Raw genomic sequence first — 21,125 nt, forward strand, 5'->3', positions numbered from 1 at the left:
TAATCACTTTGGTTATTGTTTAGGGAAAAATGTCAACGTTTTTATTCGGTTTAAGCTTTTTGAGCATGAAGATTTGGGGATTGTGCTGTTTGTCTAAAAATCAAGCAGGTTTAAAATGTTACCTTGGGCTATTAAATGATTGACAAAAGATGAATAAACTAAGAATATTCATTAGTTGCATCCCTAAATTGAAGACATCCATTTGAGCTGTAAAAAATTACAATGGACAAAAATAATCATCCAGGAGTAATCGGCAGATTATTGGTAACCACAATACTCTTTTGTTGCACGCCTGAAGTTTTGTTTCATTTTAAGTGCCGTATAAATCTATTGCTGTAGAAAATGACTGAATTGTAGACATACTGTATTTGCACAGCTGAGAACTTCTAAATTAACCAGTCACCCCTTTTTTGTTTTTATAGGGAGACCCATGCCCACATATAGAGAAATTATAGCCTAAACTAATATGCATAATTTTCCCTTATTGAGCTATAATTCATGTCACTGCAAAACTTACTTAAAAATGTGCATCTAAATGACATAATTATGTTAAGCACTTGAAGTGCAAAGACACATAATGTGACATTAGTGACTGTAATATCAAATGAAATCACATTGGATTAAAAAAAACTAACATTTATTTGTTTCATTTACAATAGATGTTGGGAGAGAAAAAAAGATAAATTAGCAGTCCTTCTGCCGTCTCAGATCCATGTAAAAAAGACAAAACAGATCCACTGTCACAATCCAAACATGGCCCTCACTAAACTGTTTTGTTACAGATAGACCAGAGTATCTGAAGCTGCATGATATTCTGATCAGCTGAGAGGGCACACATCAACAAACAGATCTACCCATTTAAAAGTCACATTTGAAAACATTTGTTTGGGAAAAAACACAAAGGAAACAGTGTGCTATTTTGAACACAAGGACCATGAAAAAAAAAACAGTTGATATGTTTAATCCAGCGTGATGTTTTGTATGAAGCAAAGCTGTGGTACATTACGTTGGTGGAACAAGGTTAACAGAAAGTAGAAAAAGGTCAATTGCCTAAGCCTGCACGAGTGTGTTGTGTGTGTATTAGGGGTCATTATAACTCAACTCTATAGAGTTTGAAGACACTCGTGCCACAAGTACAGTTTGAATAGTGCTTCAGTCTGTAGAGGAGCACTTCATGGCAGCACACACGCTGTTCAAGCCACAACAGAACAAGAACTAGTTAATGCATGGACACAAAGACAAGTAACATTGAAATTAGATCACTATTTATCAGTTACTCCTCTGATCATACACTCAGGATTGAAGAAATGCAACAGAACATAGAAAAATTAAATGTTTCTAGCTCAGGTAAAAACATTACTTTATAGAGACATCTGTAAAAACACTTTCAGCAATGACAACATATAAATACTAAATGTACAAAAAAAAAAACACAATCCTTTATCCCTTAAAATGTATCATGGAAACAGCTATCGGCTGATAAAGGTGGAGGGAGGCATTTTTGATGGACCTGGCTCATCTTTGAGTCTTGTGCCTTATACAAGTTCTCACTCTAGTGGTCTGTACATGAACTGCAGTTGATTCTGGCCATGCTGGGAGGGACAAATGGCAGTTGGAACTTACACTGGGTTTGCTTGTGCTGGCGTGGTCCAGGTCAGGATGATAATGAGTCTACGGGAGCCAATATGGTAGGTTGATGGGGGCTTTGACCCCCATGAGGGTGTTCTACAGTCCAAAGCGGGCAGGGGTGCGTCTGGGCGTCATGGGGGCCTCTTCTTTTCTTCCTGGTGTGCAGATTTTTGGAGCCCTGAATCAGAGAAAAGTCTGTGTTAAACATCATTCTTTATTGCTCTGTTCAGTCTAGGCTAAACATACCTTACATTAGGTAAGCAGTTGCGGTTGAAAAAAGGCTGAAGGTGAGGGAAGACTGGCCTGAATGTGAACATGAAAGGAGCAGGACTGCAGGAGAGTGAAAAGGAACGCCGGTGTCTCTGTGAAGAGTGTTCGGACGTAGAGCGCCTGACAGCACAATCTATCATCTTTAATTACTGCAGTGTGACACCCTGACACTGCCCACACTTGCCTCATCTTTTACACACACACACACACACACACACACACACACACACACACACACACACACACACACACACACACACACACACACACACACACACACACACACACACACACACACACACACACACACACACACACACACACCACTGTGTCCTATTCTCTCTGTCTTCAGGAAAAAGAAGACAGAGAGAGGTTTTTTTTTTTTATTATTTTTTTTTTTACCATTAATACCCAAGCTGCCAGTAGTTTCCTATCAGCAACGCACACAAATGCAGACAGCATACTTTACATACAAGTAGGTGGACAATGCACACATGTGGAGTGTTTACTGAATTTAAACACGTATTTTCCCCTGCACGGTCATAAATTGACTGTACCATTGGTTTTGCTTGTTTTAGATCAATCCATACAAAGTCTCTGTATTATACATTACATTAAACAATACAGCAAACCATGATGGTGCAATTCAGAAGTTATTGTTGTCCTTCAAATCTAGATATCCACAAGTATTCATTCATCTGTAGAACAAAAAATTCTTAAACTCTCAAAACTTGCGAATCAATCGGTACCTAAGCAGCACTTTCACTTTGGCAAACATAAAGGAACATTCAATGCACTCTATGATGGAGAAATCTACTCAAGCAAGGTCTGGTGATTGGTCTTCAAAAATGTGAAGTACACAAAGGCCTGGAAATTGTTGTTGGTTTAGCTAATTCATTTAATATACCCTACTTTAAGAGGAATACAACATGTCTGTCTAGAAAACATTTTCTAGACCTTTGACCTCCTAGTCAAACTTTTCAATCACAAGCAGCTGTCTAAACAGAGAATAAGTAAAGAATACTACAAATCTGACCAAGCCTTCAATGCCAACTTTCAGTACTTGACAGTTAGGCTGCAACACTTTTTCTCAATTAATCAACTAATCACACTTTCCTAAACCCTGAAGCAACAAATTAAACAGTAACTGGGGTATTTTTCAACCTGGACCCTATTTTCCCACGATGGTGTCTTAGTAACCAATGGGGACAAATATTTTTTTAATTGAGCCAGTAATGTGGAAGTACGCTGTGAACAGCAGCCACGAAACTAGTCGTGTATCAAGTGCAATTGTCCAATGTATTGTTACCTTCACTAAAAGTGCTGTTTTTTGCCACTAAGGGGCCAAGATTGTCTGTCAACTTTAAGGAAAGACATATGGAGACATAAAAAGTAATTCCTTACCTTTCCCTTGATCCGAACAATTTGTTATTGTGTCCAAGTCCCGCTCAAGGAGAAATGAAGTTGTGAAATTTGAATATCTGGCAGTAAAAGGTCCCACTCTTTACATCATTCAATCAAGTGAAGTCCACAACACCCACATCAACACGTTCGCTCTTCATTCGTATACTCTGGCTCAAATAAAAAGGGGATGCAATCGAAATCAAAGACCTCATCTACATGTTCGAAAATTATCTAAATATTCAGCCCTGACTTTGAAAATCTTTTAGATAACACAAAGCGCCGCTTTATGTCCTCCAAAAAATAAACTCTGCTTGGCCGGCACTCTTGTTTCCAACTCTGTCTTCCTCAACACGTCACCTAGCAAGATTTCAGATTGAGACTTCTCCTTAAGTGAGACTCTTTCCATAATGTTGTCAGACACTCTTAGTAAAAATCAGAACCAGAGTCAGTGGCAAAAAGAAGCACTTTTAGTGGATGCAAATCGACGGTGCCAAATTGCCCCGATATGATTATAAGTTATGAAGCAAATCTTCACAACTGAGAAGCTGAAACCAAAGAAAGTTTGGCAGTTCTCTACTCTGCACTTGAGAGCTTTCGACGTTCGGCCCTACTACGCCATTCAGACTTTACAAAAGTAAGCACTGAGTTTGTAACCCAGCCCTTAGTACACATGATTGTACTTAGGAAGCTGAAACTTGTTGTTTTGTCCTTTAAGTACTTCATAAGGAAATAAACGAGCACTTCCATCTCCCCCAAAAAACTCTCTCACACTTCCATTTTTAAACAAAAAAAACCAACCAACTGGGTCATTTACTAATTCACACCACTGATCTGTGCTGGTGAGCTGGGAGACAGGTGATAAGCACCCGTCACATGAAGGTGTACCCGAAGAAATATTTCATCTTGGTCACACTGAACTCATAGAGGAGACACTTGTGAGGCCTGCCGGAGGACAAAGGCAGCCAAGAGCCCAGGAGAGCAGACGACATTCATTATCACACATCCGGCTTCCTCTGCCTAAATCTAATTCTTAATCCTATACCTCCAGTGTGATTATATTCAACAGATCTGTTACAGACGTGGTCACGCAAACTCAGACAGATAAACCAGCTGATTAATTAACAATAAAAGTTCTTTTTTTAAATGTGTCTTTATAACCGTATTTCTCTCTGTAAAGCTTACAGATGGGTGTGAAATTAATTTTTTGGTTTAATTTGAAACTGAACGTTCCCCCTCCTTTCTCTGTTCTGCTATGGCACAATTTAAATTGCTGCAGTAATGGGGGTCAGCCAGGAGTCAATATTATTTCTTTTTGTCTCGTCTGCAGGGACCAGAGGTGAGAAAAGCTCATCATGAAGAGTGAGAGAGGTGGAGTAGAGAGAGTGGGAGAGGAGGAGAGAGGGGGGGAGGAGAGGAGAGGGAGGGGTGAAGATATGGATTGGCAGCGAGGTAGGTAAATTAAATGTTTCTATCTTGACAGTGTATGGAAAATGAAGGCCACGGGGAACTATTGTTAGATGAGTACCCATGTGTGATGAGGAGGCAAAAGGAGGAGAGATGCTTGCCGACTTACTTAACAATGCCAGTGCTGCTCTTCTTCTCCTGTTCATCTCGACGCGCTCGCAGCTGCTCTTCGGCCATGGACATCTCCTCCTCCATGTTGGTGAGCTCCTCCTTGGCCCGGCGACGGTTCTCCTGAAAAAGCAACACAAACAGATGAGACAGGTATACAGAAAAAAAAAAAAAAGCACCTTTTATTTGAAACCGCAACAGCCAGCAGAAATATGCAACCAGTGACAAGAGGTCACAAGGAGTCATTTCTTCCTTCTTAGAGATTACAAGCCATAAAGTTTGGGAACCACTGGTTTTAGTGACAAATTATGAATTCACACCCTGACCAAAAGTACACAGACATATGAGGACATTTCTGTCTACATACTTTTGGCTCATGTTCATTAAGCAAGTAACGGCCTTGTCTGTTCCTTACCTGTCTGCTTTTTCCTGCATGTTTGATGCTGTAAAACATTGGTCCGAGCTCTGCAAGCCACTCTCCATCCACTGAAGTGACACACTGCATGTACTCCTGGAACACAAAAGCCCAAGTTCAACGTGAACAACACATATATCTTTAATTGTTTTAATGCTGGCCGGGCTCTGCAGCCGACAGACTTTTTACCTTGGTGGTCATGACGAGCTCGTGGTAGATGATGTAGTCGGGGGTGTAGCCCATACCAAACAGGGAGCTGGTGGGATGGAGGTGACATGGCATGCCTGTCCTCACGTTCACATATTCACCAATGCCCTGGGAGAAAACAAAGACATAAATAACAAATTAAATGTGCAGCTCAGAATTTCTGAATAGGAAAAAGAGACCCTGTGTGTAGTGTGCTGCAGTTAAACTGTGTGTGTTGGTCTGTATATGTGTGTTGGTGCCTGCATATATGGGAGCACTGTAAGGTCAGAGCAAAACAGGTCATATAAGCTAATTTGCTTCTCCACCTGGCTTAGACAGCAGAAAATAAATTTGAAGTATAGTCCAACACTGCTACAATTGCGTGGGTTAGCTGGATAGTCATAAGTCAGATGGAGAGCCTTGATTATACAGTCATGATTTCAAATTCCCTTTCAGATTTTAGTGCTGTATTAATGTGAGGCCAGAGGGGATATTTCACTACTCTGTAATTATGCTGCTATAAATCTGCCACAACCAGTTGCCACAAGGCATAACATATTAACTGAGAAAAGTGCAGGAAGTACCTTGAGCTTGGCAGCCTGGTGGAAGTATGCAGCACAAATGCACTTTCTGATGATGTCCCAGTCTGACCCGCAGGAAATCAGGTTCATCCTCTGCTGCACCATGATGTCCTTCAACTGGGAGCGCACCTCACGCACCTGCACAGAAACAATATGTATTGGAAGTGGAACTTCATAGAAAGCCCGTCCAATCTGTTGGCTTGCAATCAATTGTTTTAGGGAAAAAGTTGTATTCGACTAACTAATTTGTATTAAGACATATTTAAACACCAAATTAAAAGGAAGAATGCATAATTTAAACTTGATGTGCTGGAATTCAAATGAAAACCGAATGACAGGTTTCCATCCAGGGCCAGAGGGTGTAGATAGAGAGAACAGGTGAGGCAACGGGAGCCTTACCTTGCGCATGGCCTTAGTGTGGATGAAGTGCTCGTTGCACCAGATGCCGGAGTAATTGTTGTTCTTCCACTGCATGTAGACGTTAAGGTAGGTGAGGTGGTCACTCTCTGGCACTGAAAACTTCTCCCTCACCTGGTCACTCTCCTCCTCACGACCCTGCAGATACACAAATCAAGTTTACATACATCACTGGGGTTTTTCTTTTTTGAAATAACAAATAATTGTATGCATTAAAAAGTAAATATTGCTGAATACAAATATATTTTGGCCATGCAGCTGAAGAAAAGCTGTGAACACAACAGAGATTAACTGTTTTCTAACATATTTGCCATCAAGGTAACTGTGATACCCACATCCAACAGTTACAGACCATTCACTTGAGGCCGGTTGTGGGTAGCCTGGCAAAGTCTATTAGTTATTCTCCTTTTAGCTCTGTTTTTGGTCTCCACTTATTCCTGTGGGCGATATCTGCCACTTTAGCTGCTAATGGCGCCACTATGTTCCCCAGCTTGTATCTTGCTGTCTGTTTACCATTTGGTGTGCAGTGTTTTATCTAGCTTTTTCACTAAAACCAGTCTGCTACTGCTGAAAACAAAATTCTGAGAGTGAACTAGAACAGTAAATTTGCAGGCTGGAAAATCACAATAAAATGCTCCATAAAGCTGCAGGGAGCTGGAGATTCAGGGGATAATTCTCTGTCTCCTTTCAAATACAAGCAGTCATGTGACCCATTGATAATATCAGTATATGGATTATAGCCACTTTGACAAAACAGAATACATTAACAGAACATATAATGTAGCATGAAGGGGCTGTGTTGTAAAATGACAAATAAATTAACTTTGAAACAAAAAATAGATAGATATAAGATAGAAGAGGGTTCCCAGCATCTAATCCACAGTGACAATTAGCAAGTTGATATTAAACAGTATATGTTTCAATTATACAGCATATGTATCAAATTAGATGTACCTTAGGTCTGTAGAAGATGGCCGGCACAGACAGCATGGAGACGATGATAAGGATGTCAGCACTGCAGCCCATGTCGCAGGACACAATCAGCATCTTGGAGAGGGCGGGGTCAAGGGGAAACTCCACCATCAGACGCCCCGTTGGTGTCAAAGCACCTGAGAGGACAAAAAAGAAAAACCCAATTACAAGGTTAGTGTTGAAGATTATAAAAGTGCATGCAATGTGAAGAATGAAGGAGGAACAAGCATAAGACGAGTGATAAGCTCCTTTTCCATCAAAAGCCTGCTGGCGTAGCCAGCATAAAGTGACACTTATTTGTCTATCACCGTGAGAGAGGATGAACCACAGAATGTTCCGGGAAAAAAAAAGAAAAAAAAGAGTGAGATCAAAAACTTTGCCAGTTCTGATTTAAATGATTAGACGACAGAGTCTAAGAAGCTTATGAGGAGGAAAAGCAGAGAAGCAGAGCAGCCAGTTTGGGGCAGGTAAGCCTTAATCAGAGATAATCTGGTGTTAACACACCATACAGGGAATCATCAAAAGTCCCTCCTCATCCCCAAATCCCTAAATCCCCTGGAATCTGGCTAAGGATGAGACAGAAATGAGACCCGACCAGTCAAATCAAACACAGGATCAGTTACTAGGCAATTACTCCACCGGCTAAACTTCACAACTACCTCCTCAAGGCCTGTTTGCTGTGTCTGCATCACCACTGCAGCATAGTCTCCTGCCTGTGTTTGTGGTGTCAGCTTCACTATGTCGGCGCTCAAAGCAGCACTGAGGGGGAAATACGACCCTGAAATACCCAATATTCTCTGTCACAGCATTATCTTCATCTCAACAGGAGGATGATTTATGTTCTTTGGCCCCTCTGTATACAAGACTGGTCTAGGACTTATGGGCCTAAGACTAAAGGTAGGGAAAAGAAAACCTGATCCAACATATAAATCAGGATACTTTGCATGATGTTATTAATACGTGATGGATTAATATTAATCTTTTTTGTTTAAATATGTTCAGATTTGCTCTCCAACAATTATTTGACTAATAAATCAGCCAATAGGCCCAAAAACATATCTGCAATTTTGAATCTTTTCTTGGCAACAAATGGCAAAACTTTTGAGGATCCAGCTTCTCAAATGTGAATATTTGACAGTAAACTGATTGTATTTGAAGACGTCACCTTGAGCTTTGGAAACTTGGAAATGTTTCCCAATTTGCTGATATTTTACAAACCAAACAATCAATGGATTAATTGAGAAAACAATCAGTAGATTGGTGAAAATACAGTGGAAACCTCTTATAGTGATCATGTCTGTCGGGCTGATGATCATTACAAGTGGATGATTAGAATAACTTTTTTCTCTCTTTTTCTTTATTCCTCATTGAGAATACCATCTTATTGACATTTGCATATTTATATCATGCATATAATGTAATTAAACGGAAGGCTTTGCTATTTACTGAATATTGTTAACGTTGTTTCCATCAACACTGGTAAACTCAAGGGGGAATTAAGTGGCCAGGCATTTTCAATCCACTTGAGGACGGCTTCAACCACAAGTGTTTTACCCGCACACTGAGTTTCTGTCTCCATTAATAGCAGCCATGACTGTATCTCGTTGTTTGAGTAGACTACACAATGTAGCTTGTTTTCGCTACTGCAGCTCATTTGTCATAAGCTTTGAGGAGACAATGTTTTTCATAGAGATACAATTACATTCTTTTACTAGTCATATTTCAATGTGCTTGGAGCACCAGCCTCAGGTAGCCAGCCAGAAGCAGAAAAGTGTCAAATCATGGTAGTAAAGTTAAAAAAACTGATTTACAATATTTTTCCATACCTTATGTTTTTTTAAATGAGCAAACTACTTGAATACTATAAGTGAATTATTCAAACAGCATTTCTACAGGTAGGATTCTGTTCAAAGCTTTTCATCCATATTAGCAGTTGATTATTATAACTGTGATCACTGTAAGTTTCCACTGTAACTGTTGCAGCCCGAGTTTAAATGTACACTTTCACAAATGTTATAAATTAAAACATATTATAATACTCAGCGTATTAAATGTCTATTTAAATTGTTATAAATACATACTAAAAAAAAAAGAATTGTCAACATTATATTATGATGCCTCTGGGTATTCCAACCCCTCTACACTACACACCTGTGTTGTCCAGAGCTCCCAAAATCCACAGCTGGTACATGGAGTTGAGCATGTTGTCTTCAGGTGGTGGATCCATGAAGTGGAACATGAGCAAATCCTGAACACCCAGAGACTTCAACAGCAGGACTACATTGGCCAGGTTGGTCCTCTGGATCTCTGGTATGGTGGTAGTCAGCATCTCATTCTTATAGGCGCTCTGAGTGTAGAGCCTGGACGGAGAGAAGGCCATGAAGACAGATGTGGACAGAGACAGACACATGAATGGGAAATTTATTATTTTTGGGACAGAGGATGAAATAATTGGGAATTAAATTGTTATGTTCTCCAATATGTGCAGACATGTCTTTGGGGTTCTAAATAAGCAGTGCGCACCAGATGTAATTCAGCTGCAGAGGAAAATGCAGGAAGCTACAATTTATTAAGGGGAATATTCAGAGTCTGAGTTAAAGTTAAGGACCTGACTTAACAAAGCTCTTGCAACAATTACAGCTGAGGTAGACGCTTAAAATTACAGAATGATTTGAATGTATATGGAGGTTTTGAGCTTGTGAGCGAGTGCCTGCAGTCACAGCTAAAAGGGTCTTTGAGTGGGGAATTCTCCACGCAAGCGGAGCAAACCAGCGTGACTCACTCTATCTGCTCTCTTGCACATACACACATCCGCACACACACACCTTAACTGTACTCAGTGTAAAGCTCCTCCAAAACTGATTCTTCATAGATTTGTGTGAGCTTGTGTGTAAGAGCAGGTGGGCAGATTTAAACCAGAAATATGTGGGGTTTTATAAGCATGCTAGCTCATTAGCAATGCATATTGTATCACCCTGTGTGTGTCGCTGTCACTCAATCTTAGCTTAAATGAATATGGCAAGGGGGGGAGAGGTCAAGTTTAACCTCTGACAAGGTCTTTTGTGTCACATTTCCCCGCCATAAACAGAGTTAAACTGCATGAAATCCTCTGTAGATTAGAGCTCTCCATACATCCACACAGCCAGAGCCCTGAGCAAATCATCTGAGGAGGGCACTGATATCAAACAAGTGAAGGAAGAACACACTTTAACAGTTATGCTAAAAAAGATGCTACAACAGGAAAAAACACGAAGGGAAAATAAATACAATATTCAGGTGGTGTATTTCTGAATCTGAACTAAGAAGGTGGAGAAATATGTATGTTTCTGCCCTCACGCGACTGTAAAAAGAATGAAAAAAATAAAAGTATCCTCCCTTTTGTAGAATCAGGAGACTAAGTTTAGGAGCAGCATTGCAGGAACCTGAATATGGCACAGCTTTTAACATGCATCGAAACAAGCTCAACATTGATTGTGGCTGTGTGCATGTGTTTGTGAACACATGCTCATGCAGAGAGGAGACAAGGGCCATTACCTGTAACACTGTCCAGGTCCGGTACGTCCTGCTCTGCCAGAACGCTGGTTGGCATTAGCCTGGCTGATGGGATAAACCTGTAGTGCATCCATTCCAATGCGAGGATTGAAAACCTGTCGACAGAAAAAAGAAGTGAGTAATACAACAATGATGTCAGATTGGTTTAAACTTGCTATAAACCATATATGTATAGACATTCCTACCTTAAGTTTGCAGTATCCTGCATCCACGACAAACATAATTCCATCCACAGTGAGGGAGGTCTCAGCGATGTTTGTAGCGACAATGCACTTCCTCACACCATCTGGAGCCTAGCAGAGGGTAAATTAAAAGGTTCAGGTCAGCTTCATTTTCTAGCTTGTGTTTATAACAATTACTCATAGATTTAAACAGGCCCTATTATACTATTTTCCGGGTGCATATTTTTATCTCAAGTTACAGTTACAACATGTTTACATTGGTACAAGGAGTTTGACGTCACTTCCGTAAAATTGTGAAGGAAAGAATTCAATCGAGCAGTTTCAGGCAGCTCAGGAGCAGTGTGTCTGAGGGGGAGGGTAACTCCTTTTAGGCGTGGACTTCAGGTTTCACACTCTACTGACCTTTTACATATTTTAAATATATATATATAACACACTAAAGAAGAGGGAAAAAGTGGAAAAGCATAATAGGGGCACTTTAAAGTGTACAGATACAAACCTTCTGAAAGATCTTGGCCTGGAGGTCAGAAGGCAGCTGGGAGTAGATGGGCAGCACGGCCAGAGCTGGAGCATTCTCCAAGTCCTCCAACCGCTCCACAATCTGATCCGATGTTACCTGCAAGAACAAAGATATACCTTTCTTAAATTTGGGAACACAAAATGGGAAGAACCTCCTGTTTCAAGTCAACTGACGAAATATATGTTCAATATACATAAAGACAGAAACCTACAGTCAGAATCTAATCTGTGAATCACTGGCCACTTCCTGTCTTTTTTTAGTTCAAAAACTACTGCTTTACTTACAAAGTAGATTTACATGTGTAATTAGGATCACAGTACTTTATGCCAAAATTATATGCAACAACCATTTGAGGGTTATTAGAATCCTTGTCCCCACCTCAATATCCTCCTGCCCGGGCATAAAGATGAGGATGTCTCCTATCAACCCACTGAGGTGGATCTGCAGGGCCTGCTTCACTGCTGCCTCCACGTAGTCCTCCTGAGGAGTCTACACAGCAAAACCACAACAAATCAGTCCAATACAAAACAAAACCACTGAAGTGACCTTCAACCAAAATATAATTCTTTGAATTTTGACTCAACAGCAGTATTAGCTTTTTATTATTATATGCCAAAAGTTAGTTAATGTCAATTAGAAGGGTGTTACAAATGATAACTGAATGTGGTACAGAATTTTAATAGGCTTTTGTATGTCATATAGACTTTTCTTAATAAACACATTTTTAAGATTTCATTACAATCTCATGTGATTGTGCTTTGAGAATATTTATGTTAGAGTCTTATTAAGATATAATGATGAAGTGAAGCTGCCAAAAGAGTGTAATGACAATGATATAATGCGCTAAGGATAAAGTGAAAGTGTCTCTAAAAGAAAATAGAATAGAAACTGAAACATACCTTGCTAAACAAGATGTCCACTGGAAATGTTCTTCCTGGAATGTGGAAAATGGGTACATTGCCAAAAAAGGCAGCAAACTTGTCTGAGTCCATAGTTGCAGAGGTAACTATGAGTTTCAAATCAGTACGTCGAGACACAACCTGATGGGAAACAGTGGACAGAGGACAGTTGAGTGGAATATTTAAGTGCAGTTTATTTACACTGAAATCAGTAAAGGAAACAACAACTTCACTAGGTAATATATCATGCTGACACAATGCAGATGCAGCTGTGTGTATATGTTGAAAATATATATATTTTTAATGGTTGTTAGTTAGTTGTACTGACCTCACGTAGCAGGCCGAACAGCACGTCAGTATTCAGGGAACGTTCATGAGCCTCATCCATGATAACAGCACTGTAGTGGTCCAGGTCGGACTCCCTCAATGACTCCCTGAGCAGGATACCGTCTGTCATGTACTTTATCAAGGTTTTCTCGGATGTGCAGTCCTCAAAACGAATTGCGTAGCCCACCTGCAGGCAACAATTTAAGACGAACAGCAAATATTATTACATTACATTTGAGGGGATTACAAAAAAGACAAATAAAATCATACCTCTTTAAAATCAAAGATACTACCTAATTTAAAACACAGGGATTTTTGCTGATGTCCATCCATTTTCTTTTGGCAGTTTCAGTGTTTCCTTTTATTGTTGCTCCTCAGCTCAAACCCCAGGCAGCTACAGACATGATCTTTTCCTTTTTGACCACTAGATGGCACCGTTACACCGCAGATGACTTTCTATTTAGTTTGTGCAAGAGATACTTCAGACCGCCCTGTGATAGGCTGGCGACCTGTCCAGGGTGTACCCTGCCTTCGCCCGTTGACAGCTGGGATTGGCTCCAGCACCCCCGCGACCCTTAACTGGATAAGCGGTTACGGAAGATGGATGGATGGATGGATGGATACTTCAGACCCATAATACATCAAATACTGTAGTTTAGAGACCATTCACCTTCATAGCAGAGAAGGACACAGTAGTCCCTAATTAGAAATAATGGGGCAACTTACCTACTTGAGCGACCAGATAGGATTCAAACAAGTCCAGTATTTTACCATATTAGTTAAATTTGATATAACAAAGGCAAGAGTTAAGGTATCTCACAAAAATTTGGAGGGAAATTACAGAGAAATATGTTGTCATAACAAAATTTAGTAGCGAAATTAGAAAGTAAGATGGATATAGGTTGATAATTCATATGAACAATGTTCTAGATAAGATGGACATCTAATGCAATACATTTTCCCTTAATGTTAAAATGAGTGCTATAATGATCTTTAAGCATTAAAATAAAACCTTGTCAGATCATCTTTGTGTTGAATACATTTCCCATGTTAAAGTTCTTAGGTGTAATCATTGATAATCAGCCTAACTTGAAAAAACAATGTGTCCAAAAGAGTTATTTGTATTTTACGGAGAGTAAGACAAATCTTGTCAAAAAAAACAACTTTCTGGATCTATATTACTCTATGATTTATCCTTTATATGTTACAGCAATGTAGTATGGGCAAGCAGTCGTTCCTAATTTCTGATTTTTAAAAAAGGTCTTTAGCAACTATGTAAAGTACTTATGATACAGTGTATTACATCAGTGCAAGTACTTGATATTGTAATCCTTTTTCTTACTTGATCATTTTATAGTTTTTTGGGGAAATTGTATTTTCTTCTTGAATTTTGATACACACTTTCCTTTGTAAATTAATATTATTTTCTTTTGTTTTATTATATACACAAATAAAGAACTAAAATAATAAATAAATACTGAGGATTTTAAAAGCAAATGTTGTTATGGTTTGCTTGAGCAGCTTTCTCACCTCCTCTCCAAGGTTGGTGCCGATCTCCTCGCTGACTCTCTTGGCCACACTCATGGCTGCCACTCTTCGGGGCTGAGTACAACCCACCATGCCGTAGCTGGTGTAGCCATCCTCATGCAGGTACTGAGTCAGCTGTGTGGTCTTCCCACTGCCCGTCTCCCCAACAACAATAACAATGCTGTTGTCCCTGCAGATGCCAGTTAAATTAAAACAACCAACATTATATCTCGGTCAAAGAATAACTCATCACAGTTTTGATGTAAAACACTTTTTAGGAGAACATTAGAAATAAAACTGTATTTGAAGAAAGCAATGCACTCTGGACATACCTTATGATGTTGAGAAGTTGCTGTCTGACAGCAAAAATAGGCAAGTACTGTCTCTGTTCCAGGAGGGTCTTCTTCTTAGCAAAATCACTGCTGGCCTCATTCTTGTCTTTCATGTGGTCTGCAAATTTCTGCTCTGCTCTGTAAGTAAGAGAGAGAGGAATCACCAAAACATTAATATGGTAGGCCAGACAATACAGTTCAACTAGTTCAGCCAGAGAAATCAAAAAGAAAATGTGAAATGTCATCTAGATCTTTGCATAGACAGTCTGGTCACCTGTAGTCCACTTTGCCATCCTCTCCCACCGGTTTGCCCCCAGAGGAGTCTTCCTCTTCAGTCTTCTTGATGCCCATGATATCTCCCAACTTGGTGCCTGCCAATTCCCAGTGTTTGTGCTGTGCCTGAAACCAATAAATTATTCCAATTATATCATATGAATCAATTAAGATTAAAGCTCCAGTCAGTAACTTCACACACACACACACACATTGCAATTTTGTGCACGTTCAACACGGAAGAGAGGACGGAGCATCTGGTGTTTCATTTGTCAAGTTGTTTCACCTCACTGATGGTAGTTTGCAGTTAAAATGTCATCAACTGACCATGTAAGGGGATTATGAATAACTTATTTACTGAATTGATAAAGTAAGACAGCGATGGCATTATCAACCGGACAGGTGCACAGTAACGAACCCCACTGACATTTATCAAGAGCAGAGTATGAAGATCATGTCTGCCTTGTGTTTAGCGCTTCGCCACATTTCTCCATAAAGATGAATAGAACAATGACACATTCATTTAAAGTCCTCACTGGTTTCAGCTAAAAACATATCTACTGTTTATCAACAACAAAAACATTACTCTTAGTTATTAATCCAGCCAACCTTCTTGCGTTCTTTCTGCTCACGATGTTTACGGACAAGCTGGCTGCCTTTACGAGCAATGATGGCCATGTCAGAGGTAGCATCTTTCACAGGGATGACAGGCTCCGGCTGCAGCAGGAAAAGAAAGACACACATACAAAGATTCAGATCAAATACAAACTCGTCAAGTTTAGTTCTAGCAAAAATTTGAATTCGGAGTCATAATTAAATATTTTGTTAGAGCCGTTTGTCAGCTTCGGAGGTAAACCTAGTGACTAGAGGCAGGGTTCAATGTTTTTTTACTTGCCCATGTTCAGATTGTTTTATTTATTGGCAGTTATCAAATATCATATAGTTGTCATTTTCAGTCTTTATTTAAGTTAATGAAATTAGCAAACTGTGCAATACATAGTTTAAAGTTTCGGCCACATACTCTAAGGCCAACCAAATACACTCCTGTTTCCAGGGTAATTGAAATGCTTGCTTGTGCTTCAGGTTATAAAATTTGTCTTCCTACTACACCATTTTCTAACGAGTTCCTGTTTGGTACTGCATATGTGCTTCTCTAAACAGAGATGACAAGGAAGCGACACTCCTCACTTATCAGCTAGAGAAAAACAACATGTGCAATTCATTTTTTTTACCCCTTGCCCGACCGGACAAATTAGTTGCTAGATTTACTAGCCCGACGTGATATTTTACTTGACCCAAGCAAGCGGCAATCCGTATTGTTGAGCCCTGTAAAGGCCTATGATCATGAATTGTTTAGACCTTGTTTACCTGCTTAGTAAAGACTATTCTTCCATCCAGAAAGGGAGGAACCAGGTTGTGAACCAGCAGATGAACCTTAGCAGCATTGTCCTCCTCAAAGTCTTCGTCCACCTCCAACCTCTGCACCACACCACTGGTCAGCATTCGGTTAGTCTCCCACCGCTCATTATCCTGAGACAAGAAACACAGGCTGTTACAAAGACAGACCAACAAACAAGAATAGTACACACATATAGAGTTGAGTAGAGAGTACCCTCTGATAAGGCTGATATGAAGCACTGTGGTTGTACCTCATTGATCTGTCGCTTATGGGCAGATATCCTTTTTTGAGTCTGCTTCTGAAGGATCTGCTCTCTCTTCTTTACATATTCTTCAGAGGTGGTAGTGAACGGGTTGTGGAACTCATCATAGCCTTCGTCCATCATGTACCAATCTCTGTCAGCTTGCTGCAAAACGATGAGACAGTAAGAGATGTCAAAAAGTAGACACAGAAAATAGTTTTAGCTTCTGAGGCGTAAATGAGAGATAACTTTGCCACTCACCTTCTGGTCCTCCTCCCACTGGTCTTTCTCATCCTCATTATCAAACGAAATTCCTCCCTTGCCATCTTCTTTCCTACCTGAAGAAGAGAAAGATTAAGAAATGTTATGGGATATACAGTATCTAAATCTTGAATGTGCGCACAAAACAGCCTGATTTTAGAATAGTACCTTTTCCTTGTGATAAACGAGGTGTAGAACCCAAATGCTTTCTGTCATTGGCCCACTCGTTGTACTTGTATGATGGGGTAGGCAAGGGTGTGTCGTCAGGGTAACGGCCTCTGATTGACCTGAGCACACAGCAGACAGACGTTGTGTAAGGATCAAGTGGCATCAGTGTCTCGGCAGCTAAGCATTTCATGTCAAATATGAAGAGTAGAACTAACAGTAAAGATTTATAAAAGCCTCTTACATGTCTAAGTGACAGTACATAAAAGGGTTGTCATGACAATATAATTATGAAGCGGAAAAATGTGGTATTATCACATTCAAATATCAATGTATTAAAATGCAAATAACCAGTAGCTTTCATTATCATAGCGTTGGAGAAGTAAGGTGTTGAGTAAGGTGAGAATGTAAGCCCAACCAAGTTCACACATTTGGTCTGCATCTTTATGAAGACAATCTAATCCAAGTTTTTTCTTTCTTAAACTTAGTTTTATGAAGGTAAGTGTATGCTTGCAAAAAAAAGAGATACAGTTATTCAATAGAAACTATTCTTTGCATTTTGCAAAAATCCATGAGAAAACTAAGAATAAAACACGAAGTACAATTTAAACATTTGTATGCCGACTGAGGAATATAAGGAAATTTCCTTTCTGTCTGTTTTCAGTCTCATTTATGTAATATGTATTTAACAATTACTTTACTATTTATCATCTACTTTAAGTAAGGCTTTGGGGTCAGAAGGATAGAAATGTGAGATAAAGTAATTGACAGTTGTTTACCTGTCTCTCCTCTCACTCTCTCGACCGGAGCGATGGCTTCTCTCTGAGCGATCCATCTCTCTGTTGGATGGGGCAGGGGACGGAGATTCCCACTGGGAAAGCCGTGAACTGGCATAACCACTGTCATCCTCCTCCCAGTTGGAGCGTGAGGGTGTGAAAGAATCTATGTTGAAAACAAAATAAGATAAGTCAACCAATTTAGTACAAGGTCAATTATAAACAACACATTTAAATAAAATCAGATGAATTAAATAAAATACCTCTTGGGCGGTGCTGTGGTGACTGGGGTTCTTCTCTCTTAGTCCCCCTGCTGATGCGATCGGAGAAGCCCTCTCTCTGTGAGCGCTCACTCCTCTCACCGCGCTCCGACCGGCTGCTGCTGCTGCCACGACTGCTCTCTCGCTCATCTGACAGACAGAGACCGAGAAAGTTACTCCCAACAAAACTGACTGATCTAACATTTGCTTTCGTTATTGAATTATCTACCAATTTTGTTTTTCGAATGTTTAAAAACCGTAAAATAATAAACCACCTGCCATGTTGTCTGGGTCCAAAATTAAATTGCTAACTTTTCTCACAACAGTCAAAAAACAAAATGCATTTAATTTATCATATTATGATACAGAAAAAAATGCAAAGCCTTCCATTTGAGAGGCTATTACAAGCAAAAGTTTGCAATTTTTCCTGATAAATGATTTTAGACTTCAACCAATAGTTTACGTGCATTAGAATAACAAATGTAACATGCAGAATGTAATATGAGTGATCTTTATAATCACCTCTTTCACTCCTTCGGTCTCTTCCCTTATCTCTGCTCCGTTCTTTGTCCTTTTCTCTGTTCTTGTCCTCTTTGGAGGAGGCGTAGACTCCATGCTCTCGTCTGTCTTTCTCTCTCTGCTGGTGTCGCCGACGGAACTCATCGCTGACCCCTCCGGGGTTTGAGGGTGTCTCGGAACCAGTGACACGATACTTCCTGCTCGAAAAATTTAAATAAAACAGGACACATTAGTCATACTATAAATATGTCAGCGTTAATACAGTTGAATTAACCAATGAGTAAAGGAAAAAAATGAAAATACAAGGAATACATGAACATTAAAAGAAAGGGTTGTTAACGTTCAAGTTCATTGATGTTTTGCAATGACTCACAGGGATATTCCTGGTTTACGAATAACATTGTTTTAGTGAGCAGTTCTTTTTCCCTGAAAGGAATCAGGCTAAAATCCTCACAAAGAAGTGATTTAAAACTTCCCAAACAGTGAGGTCCATGAGTAAAACAGATCCAAAGAATTCAATGTTAAATAAATTAGAAGTTATGATGATCTGAATAGACATGAGGGATAAGTGTTTCCTGTCTATTTATCTTTGACTTTCAATAAAGTATTTTTATCATGCGTGAAGCACCAACACTTACCTCTCCTTCTTAGCATCCTTGTCCTTATCATCATCTTCTTCTTCATCTTCATCTGACCCAGAGTCACTTTTACCTTCCTCCCAGTCCTTGTAGGAGGAAACCTTTGACTTCTTTCTATTGCTTTCATCGGCATCTGCCTGTTCCTTGCTCTCCCGCTCCTTCCTTTTCTGGGCCGCCAGCAGATCCAAGCCCAGCAGAGAGGTGCGAGGAGTGGGTGCTCGAAAAACATGGGGCTCTGCAGCAGCACTCTTCTTCTTTACTATCAGTCCACCAACTTGAGCATCTGGATCAGTCCCTTCCAGCCTGTGCATGGACACATCGTCCTCCATTGTCTGTGGGTAATAATGTAATATATGCAAAAGTTGTTAATGTGTCAAGCCAATAAACTGTCGCTCATGGCAACAATGACAATATCTCAGATCAAAAGGTGACCAGCAATGAAAACCCCATCCAGCGAATCCTTACAGTGGAGGAGCTGTAACAAGAAAATGTTTGCTATTGTTTAATAGTTAAATACTTGGTTACTACAATTAATGGGTTATCAAATTTGTTGTAAGTCCAACAACAGTTTCAGCTCTAAAACGACATTTGTGTCAGTTTCTGGCCTTTGACACAATGGGCATGTAAAATGATAGGCTTTGGTCTTTATCCTCCATAAGAACACAGTTATATATCAACTTACTCAGAACAACCCATCAAAACACAGATAACTATTCTTTCCCCATGTTTTACCTCAAGGTATCCAAAGTCACAAACAGGGCCAGACTGACACTAGCCAACTCTTCTGTCGTTAGCTCTGCGTCCACTGTAATGTTGTTTTTACGATTAAACATTAACGTTACAAATGACATGCAGTAACTTAGTCACCATTGAAACGTGTTGGAAATCCAAACTACGGTGATGCATAAACTGCATTGCACTGGCGCATTTGTACGTACAATGAATATATGTGTCCTTGATTAAAAACAGATGGATTAAATGAAGTGAAACTATTGCTTACCTGACAAAGAGCTGCTAGCGTCAGCAAGCCTGCGAGCTATCAGGTCCTGTCCCGACAAGGCCGGGCGGCAAACTGCGGATATATGCCGCGTTTCTATGAGTCTGAAATGCAGAAACTCTCACATCAAGGTAAAGATTTAAGGTCAGCTAAAGGACGGGTAAGTAGTCCAGAAAATGGAGGGTCTATAGCTGTCACTGGAAATTATCTAAACTGCGACTTTCCTAAGCACAACGCATATGTTTACAGACAAGAGAGCAGCCATTGCAATCCCACAATTCTTCTTCTTCTTCTTTTTTAGTTGTTATTAGGAGTTGACAAACCATTTTGGAGAGCGCATTACTGCCACCTAGTGGACGGGACTGTTACTGTTCTTCTTCTTCTTGTAGTTTAATGGTGGGTTGAAACAGTTGCATATTAAGTGCATACCGCCATAGACTGTACCTAAGTGTGTAATATGAGACATTGTCCCTGGATAACTTTGTATAATTAGGTAATTAGAGTAAAGTTAGTATAGTATAATGTTAATAGTTGAAGAACACAAATAATTATCCATAAAAAACAAAAATACAGTACCAGTCAAACGTTTGGACACACCTTCTCATTCAATGGTTTTTCTTTATTTTCATTAATTTATCCAAACTCTGAAGGAACACATGTGGAATTATGTGGTAAACAAACAAATGCTCAACAAACCAGAATATGTTTTATATTTTAGATTCTTCAAAGTAGTTGAATGAGAAGGTGTGTTCAAACTTTTGACTGGTACTGTATATATTTTTTGGTATATTCATATCTCCGTCAAATATTC

The 21,125-nt window shown here is 39.7% G+C and overlaps 1 protein-coding gene across 1 annotated transcript; it reads right to left on the bottom strand.

Annotated features, from left to right (window-relative positions):
• Positions 1-643: 643 nt before the first annotated feature.
• Positions 644-20,649, bottom strand: dhx38 (DEAH (Asp-Glu-Ala-His) box polypeptide 38). The gene is made up of 27 exons (XM_054611313.1): positions 20,318-20,649; positions 19,318-19,649; positions 18,683-18,876; positions 18,164-18,310; positions 17,904-18,066; positions 17,128-17,246; positions 16,960-17,036; positions 16,708-16,863; positions 16,427-16,588; positions 15,668-15,775; positions 15,060-15,184; positions 14,786-14,923; positions 14,457-14,643; positions 12,928-13,113; positions 12,600-12,740; positions 12,079-12,189; positions 11,680-11,796; positions 11,184-11,291; positions 10,981-11,093; positions 9,598-9,806; positions 7,429-7,583; positions 6,457-6,612; positions 6,061-6,195; positions 5,480-5,605; positions 5,291-5,386; positions 4,877-4,998; positions 644-1,807 (listed from the first exon to the last, which is right to left on the bottom strand). Exons 2-27 carry the CDS (start codon positions 19,644-19,646, stop codon positions 1,726-1,728), a joined length of 3,762 nt encoding a protein of 1,253 aa, XP_054467288.1. The 5' UTR covers positions 19,647-19,649; positions 20,318-20,649; the 3' UTR covers positions 644-1,725.
• Between the last annotated feature and the right edge of the window lie 476 nt (positions 20,650-21,125).

The sequence above is a fragment of the Anoplopoma fimbria genome, chromosome 2 (assembly GCF_027596085.1).
Source record: "Anoplopoma fimbria isolate UVic2021 breed Golden Eagle Sablefish chromosome 2, Afim_UVic_2022, whole genome shotgun sequence".
NCBI lineage: Eukaryota > Metazoa > Chordata > Actinopteri > Perciformes > Anoplopomatidae > Anoplopoma > Anoplopoma fimbria.

Coding starts and splice junctions, on each gene's coding strand:
- dhx38 (XM_054611313.1), bottom strand. CDS start 19,646: ATGGAGGACGATGTGTCCATGCACAGGCTGGAAGGGACTGATCCAGAT. Junction 16,864..16,959: donor AGTGGGAGGAGGACCAGAAG/GTGAGTGGCAAA, acceptor ATCGTTTTGCAG/CAAGCTGACAGAGATTGGTA. Junction 14,644..14,785: donor CAACTTCTCAACATCATAAG/GTATGTCCAGAG, acceptor TGGCATCTGCAG/GGACAACAGCATTGTTATTG.